This window comes from Nanorana parkeri, unplaced genomic scaffold (genome assembly GCF_000935625.1).
Source record: "Nanorana parkeri isolate BGI_ZX_2015 unplaced genomic scaffold, ASM93562v1 scaffold979, whole genome shotgun sequence".
Taxonomy (NCBI): domain Eukaryota; kingdom Metazoa; phylum Chordata; class Amphibia; order Anura; family Dicroglossidae; genus Nanorana; species Nanorana parkeri.
Genome location: NW_017307247.1, coordinates 70,055 through 77,086, shown reverse-complemented (window position 1 = coordinate 77,086; position 7,032 = coordinate 70,055). Strand labels below are relative to the sequence as shown.

The 7,032-nt window shown below is 47.8% G+C and overlaps 1 protein-coding gene across 1 annotated transcript in view; it reads left to right on the top strand.

The window, feature by feature from the left end:
- The first annotated feature begins 1,249 nt into the window (after positions 1 to 1,249).
- The window catches only part of TANK (TRAF family member associated NFKB activator), a 46,414-nt gene continuing 40,631 nt past the window's right edge, over positions 1,250 to 7,032 (top strand). The window contains exons 1-3 of the mRNA XM_018566820.1: positions 1,250 to 1,360; positions 4,681 to 4,771; positions 4,864 to 5,013. Coding sequence (XP_018422322.1) covers positions 4,915 to 5,013 — 99 coding nt within the window. The 5' untranslated portion in view covers positions 1,250 to 1,360; positions 4,681 to 4,771; positions 4,864 to 4,914. The remainder of the gene's footprint in view (positions 1,361 to 4,680; positions 4,772 to 4,863; positions 5,014 to 7,032) is intronic.

Sequence of the window (7,032 nt, the reverse complement as noted above, 5' to 3'; positions counted from 1 at the left end):
GTTCCAGCATGACTGCGCACCAGTGCACAAAGTAAGGTCCATAGAGACATGGATGAGGGAGTTTGGGGTGGAGGGACTTGACTGGCCTGCACAGAGTCCTGACCTCAACCCGAAAGAACACCTTTGGGATGAATTAGAGTGGAGACTGCGAGCCAGGCCTTCTCCTCCAACATCAGTACCTGACCTCACAAATGGTCCAACATTCCCATAGACACACTCCTAAAGCTTGTGGACGCCTTCTCAGAAGAGTTGAAGCTGTTATAGCGGCAAAGGGTGGGCCAACTCCATAATGAACCCTACGGACTAAGACTGGGATACCATTAAGGTTCATGTGCATGTAGTAAGGCCGCGTCCCAATACTTTTGGCAATATAGTGCATATACCAATAACTAAAATAACCATACACGTTACAATCTGACCATACAATCAATTTTAGATCTATATGACGCCATACCTAAACCATCCATTCAATTTTTATCCAATCAGGCGGGCCCTTGCACTACATAGTCATTGGTAGATCTAAAGGAGATTGTAACATGGATGATGAGCTTTAAGGTGCTCATACACATTACAAATATCGCCCCATTTTCGTTTGCGATCGTGTTTTCGTCCGATATCCATAAGGTTGATGGCCAGTGTACAACAGCAAATACTGTACAATCGATCGACTTTTGACTTTCCAGCAGGTTACGATTAACACTGCTCATGCGCAAACGAAAATACGTGCAGTCGTTTACCGCAATTGGTCCAGGTGCTTTTTTTCACTACAGGCTGATTGAACCTTGCGATAGTCAAGCAGGATGGGGCCGCCGCACAAAAATCGTACGACGGTTCGATCATCGGCAAAAAGCTTCGTCCAATGATGGCAAGGTGTATGGGCACCTAAGATCTATGGACAACCGTACACAGACCTACATGATCGGATATAAATTGATTGGATAGATTAGGTCGGCGCTTATATTGCACAGTAAATCTGAAGATGATTGCAAAAGATCGTACGGTCGGATTGTATGGTGACCCTTTCGTGGATTTTTCAATGAACTTTTGTTGCAGGAGGCGGTGTGAAAGTTCAGAGAGTGCAATGTCGGTTCTAGCTCCCCGATCGGTAGATCGGTCGGTCGCATACATTCTCTTTGATGGAAGTTGATGACCTGGAGATCGCTGTACTGTAAAACGTGTGCAAAGGGGGCGACGCGCTGACGTTACGAAGGGGCGTGTCTCACCCTCATTCGTTTTCCTTTTCTCCGTGCTGTCTTGCTTAAGCTAATCTGCATAAGGGGCGTGTCCGTGTCTCGGTGCGCTCCGTGTGTGTGTCTTCTCTTCCTATTGAGTCCCCAGGCGGCTGATCTCTTCCGTGTTGGTGAGTAGTGGGGGGGGGTCCTCTAAGATTTCCGGGCTGAAGGTTGTGTGGGGTCACCGTGTGTGTGTCATGTGTCCGGTGCTCTGAGCTCCTCTGTGCATGGAGGGAAGCTCATAAATTCACTTTTATATAAACTGCTCTGTAATGTGATTTCTCTAGAAGTGCCCATAGACATGAGATAACCTTAATCTGATCTGGTTGTCGTACAATTTGATCTCATGACAATCTAATGTCTGTGGTGACGGTAGGCTGACCGCCCTTTACCAAAAAAAAGGAAAACCGCGTCTGATCTGAAGCCGCCAGTCCGCACATCCCCTGTTCTCCTGACCACGCATGTTACAATCTGATTGTACAATATATCCTTTAGATCTGCCGACAATGATGTTAGTCAGGGGTCTGCCTGATTGGATACTTCCAGTGTCATAGTCCGAGAGAAGGGTTCTTCTGCCTAAATGACAGCTGCCTCCTAACTTTTGAATTTTTCTCTAATCTAGTCTTGAAGCTGGAAAAGTATCTGTATTTATTATTATTATTTATTACAGGTATTTATATAGCGTCGACAATTTACACAGCGCTTTTACATAGTCAACATTCACATCAGTCCCTGCCCTCAAGGAGCTTACAATCTCTAAGGTCCCTATCTCGCATGCAAACATACAGGGCCAATTTAGACAGGAGCCAATATACCTTCCAGCATGTCTCTGTACTTGTACCGAGTATGGTACTTGGTATCGGTGCATCCCTACCAACAACCTTCCCACCAACATCAAGAGCTATGCTTCATTGGTAAAATGTCAGCCTTGCCCTTTGGTGATCTTTTTATGGATTCCTACTTTTGTTTGACAATTGGTTATCCGGAGCTGAGGTCTATACAGATGTCCAGGCGCTGGAAGGAAACATGTGGGTCCTTGACCATGAGGAAAGGAGAAGAGAAGGCACTTTACTAATGATAGGACAGGCAAGATAGGAAATCTTGTGGGTGGTGGTCACCGGCCCAAGAAAGGGTGACCCATTGAGTCTTCGTGCCTCTAGGCCCTATAGCAGGGACCTGATCTGTTTTGTCTCTTGTTATACCCTTGAGTGCAGAGGTCAATATGTACAGCGGCCAGAAAAGGGTGGGGTAGGTCTAGTTGTCCCCAAGTTGTGCTCTATTCTGGGCAAGTTGATGACAAAGGAGACTAAAATACAACGCCATGTTTGCCTGGTGTCCCTGGCTCGTCTCCTCATTAGAGGCTTTTCATCTGGGAGTGGGGGTGTACTGAATAAAGGAAAGGCCTCGAAGACTTCGGCATCTTCTGCAGTTATTGGAGGCATTGTGCTATGAAGGACAACTCGGGTACAAACCAAAGCTGCTTAGTTAATTAATCCTATTAACAATTTTGACCACGATGATCTTCTAGTTGAGAAACCCAGAATTTGTGTATGTGTGTGCGGGTTGAGGCACGTTACCATAGGCAGCCTGTTCTAAATGACTAAGTTACCTCCACTGTGTGCAAAAAAATATCTCCGGGGTAAAAGCATATGTGAGTTGCGGTGGACTATAACTCCCGTGTGTTCTAGTACATTGCAGATGAGCGTTGGGGTGCAACTAACTTGTGTTCAGCATGGGTCATGATGAGCGTTTGCGTGTGAACGGACCCTAATTTATTGTCTGTGAACCTTCCCACGTGTTTAAATGTTGGGGGCATGTGGCTCCCACAAAGCACGTTTTACATGAGGTTGTTGCTTTTCTGAAATGGTGTGGTGTTACAAGTTTAGTTTCTTTGTAGTTTCATACTGGGAGATTTTATTTGTTCCAGTTTAGCAGGACCTTGTCATATGAAGTTATTGCTGGCCTTGCACATTAGGAACGAGGCATTGTTTCTTAACAAGATGATGTCACCGCCTTCCAGGGCTATATGCATAGATTCTAGTAACAAGCCTTGAAACATGCATGAAAACACAAGCACCCAAGGTTCTTTATCATCACAGCAGCAGTGGAGGCCATACAGATCCCTATACAAGTCTTGATTTTTCTACAAGCCTTGAGAGTCTTTCTAACTTCCATAATTGTTGTTGATTACCAGCATAACAGCCAAGATGCTAGAATTGCAGGATAAGGTCTGCAATGACAGCCCCTGCCCAATGCCTTTTATCTGCTTTTCTGTCTGGGTTGAACCATCTCTGCTCCATAATTTTTCAGAATCGGCATCAACGTCCTGGACTCAGAGATGACAGTCATGTAAATCCTGGTGGCATTGTTCTTGGCATTGTTCACAAAGGCCTGACGCAGATCTTCCCCTACTATTAAAGCCCCTGTGACTTTAAAAGTTGCAGTCTAATCCCTGTGGGAGAGGAGACCTATTGTTTATTCCTGCCTGCAACTGACATAGGAGTGTCACCAGGCCGGGTGTCACCTGGTGTGCATGTAATTACATATATATATATATGTGACATCATTATGCACGTACTCGCCCAAATGCTCCGATGCCTAGCCTGATACTTACGGTATCAGGAAGACGGCTTCATCCTTTCTTGTCACACGTGACGAAGGAGAATGAAGCCGGCTTCCCGGCCAATCAGAAAGCCGGGCAGAGTGTAATGACACGCTGCCCGGCTTCCTGATTAGTCTGAAGCTGGCCAATCAGGAAGCCATACTCGCCTCATGACGAGGGAGCATGGAGCCGGCCAATCAGGAAGCTGGGCGCCGCGTCATTACACATCGTCCGGCTTCCTGATTGGCCAGAAAGCCGGCTCCATGATTTCTCGTCACCTGGTGACGAGAAGCATGGGGACGGCTTCCCTGCTAATCGGGAAGCCGGGTGGCGAGTCTTTACATGCTGGCCGGCTTCCCAGCTAATCAGGAAGCCAGGTGGTGAGTCAGCACATGCCGCCGTGGTTCCTGAATGAAACTTACGGTACTCCGTATTCGGTATCGGCAAGTACTGGAAAAAAAATATTGGAACTCGATACCGAAATACCGGTATCGGTGCATCCCTAGTTTGTACCATTATTATAAGCTGAATAATTGGCATCTGGAAGAAGCAGAAACCAGATTGTTTTTGTCAAAATTGAGAATCTTTGGGATGTGCTGGAGAACGCTTTACGCAGAGGTCTGACTCTCCCATCATCACTACAAGATCTTGGTGAAAAACGAATGCAACTCTGGAGGGAAATAAATGTTGTGACATTGCATAAGCTTATCGAAACGATGCCACGGCGAATGTGTGCCGTAATCAAAGCTAAAGGTGGTCCAACGAAATATTAAGGCAACTTTTGTTTTTTTTGGGCTAGGCAGTGTATATGTTGCTTTATATTCTTCTCGGTTCTAATCCCTGTAGGTTGGAATTTATTGCTAAACACCCCAAGGATGACTTGATTGAGCAACACGCTGAGCAGAGCAGTTGGGAAACTATTCTTTGTCATTTTCAGGTAACCATTTCAGTTTCAGCAGTGATGTGATCCGGTTGCGTAAATGTTCCTGTGATTTAAGGCTGTTTTTCTTTTCTTTCTGTCTTTTGAAGGTTGCAGCTATTATCCACAACCTTTTTAGTGATGATACAGAAGTGGGAAATATGGATAAAAGCCAAGCAGATCAGCTTAACAGAGCATACGAAGCATATCGTCAAGCATGTATGGATAAAGAGCGCTTCAAAAAAGAACTGCAGCAAAAGGTAAAAGGTCAACGTCGGCATCTTGAAACGTGGGCCAGACTTTCGCAGTTGTCGCGCTCAGCTCTTGATGGAACAGAGCTGCCTGAACGCAATGCAAAATATATGATTCATTTCCAATTTGGCATGCTTACCATGTTATTGAAGAAAAGGGACTCTTGCTGCATATCCTTTTTCAGTCTCTGTTTTCTTCCTTTTATTTAGATCATAATTCAGGAAAGACTTTTAAAGTGACATTAACAGCAGGTCCCAGCAAAATACTAACTAGAAATCACAGGACCCCATAGCAAACTTGTGTATGGGGCCCTGTGATTTCTTGTTATGCCCTTGCATATCACAAACAGCCCACCTGAGAGTGACCCTGCAGAGCCCGCCATAGGCTCTCTATGGTGGGCTCTGCGGGGTCTCAGGTGGGCTGCACACCTCTTACCTGTCAGCCCCGATCCACTTTCCGCCTCCATGGTCGCTGCCAGGCCGTGCCTCCTCCATTGCCGGGCCTTCCTCCTCCACAGCTGCTGGCTGTCACTGACTCGGCAGCGGCTGTGAGGAGGAACGTGCCCCTGCACAGATCACTGACAAGTTTGTTGGTGATCTAACAGTGGCAAGTTCCACCTCACACCCGCCAGTGACAGCCAGCAGCCTGAGATGCCATAGCGACCCAGGCGGCCCGCACGGCATCAGGGGGATGTCCTGGCCGGGCCCCCCTCTGCCCCAGGCCCCATAGTGGCCGTCTAGGCCGCTGTGGTGATTATTATGCCACTGCATTGCAGCCTCCATCAGACTCTTCATAAGTCAACATGTCCAGGAGGGTTGGATGTCTGTGCACCCCATGCTGTAGTTCGATCCTCTGATTTCTGAGCCGCTGCTGTGTCCTGTGTTGACCGACATCCCACACTCCTGGAAGTGTTGAGTGATAAAGACTCTGAAGGAGACTCTAGCACTCGAATGGCGTAAACTGGGGAGATGGGCAGCAGAGGTATAGGAGAGTATAAGGCCCGATGCATATGGGGCTTTTATGTGCTTTCAGGGATTCATGCGGCAAGGTAGAAATCCCAGGTGGGCCCATTCAAGCTATTGACAACTTGACAGTATCTGTCCATTGCTGTCTGCATGTAATCATACATGGAACAGGAGAGATGCTTGCAAGCTCTCTACTTCGTGGGATAAGCATCTCTCCTGATCCGCGTTGTTCTATGTGCGATTACATGCTGATAAATGTGGCTGCTGTTACCCTGGCATTAACTTAAGTGGGCACAGCGTCCGCATCTAAATGGGCAAAGCTGGGATTCCTGCAGCAAGATTCATCTATAGGTTCTGACCACAGGAATCCCTGAACGCACAGAGAAACCCTGTGTGCATTGAGCTTTAGCTCGCGGTATACTGAGACACCGCAGTATACCGCGAGGTGCTGCTCGCGGTATACTGAGACGCTGCAGCTGAAGCGGATCCCGACAATTATGCTGGGATCCGCCCAGCTGCGTGACTGACAGCTGGCTCTGCCTATCTAGAGGCAGAGCCAGCTGTACCCGCCCCCTGCCCCGTCCATTCCACCAGTCAGCGCTGGCGGATGGGAGGGGGGAATCCAGCCCCTCCCCTGTCACGGCAGAGAGCCGTGACAGGATCGAGAGGTGAGCGAACGCCGGTATGTGTTCGCTCACCTCCCGATCTACTGAGCCGACCTGTGACAGTCTCATTGTCACAGGTCGGCTAGAACTATGAGGTGAGTGAAAAGCACTCATCTCATAGTTCTGCTTTAAGCCAAGTCCTTAAAGCAGCATTGGAAGGGGAATAGAGTTTAATATCACTTTAAAGTAAAATAAAAAACATTTAAATGCCCCTCCCCGAGGTTCCAGGTTCTGGAGGAGGGATCCTGAGGGCAGTGAGGACCAGGCAGCGATATGCTGCTACAGCTGCCAATCAAATTACTGTGAGGAGGGTGGAGGCGGGAGCATGGGTCTGGCCTGCTGTGTGTGTCAGTGGAGCGGGCACGCACGGGTGTCCCCTTTGCGACATTGACAATAA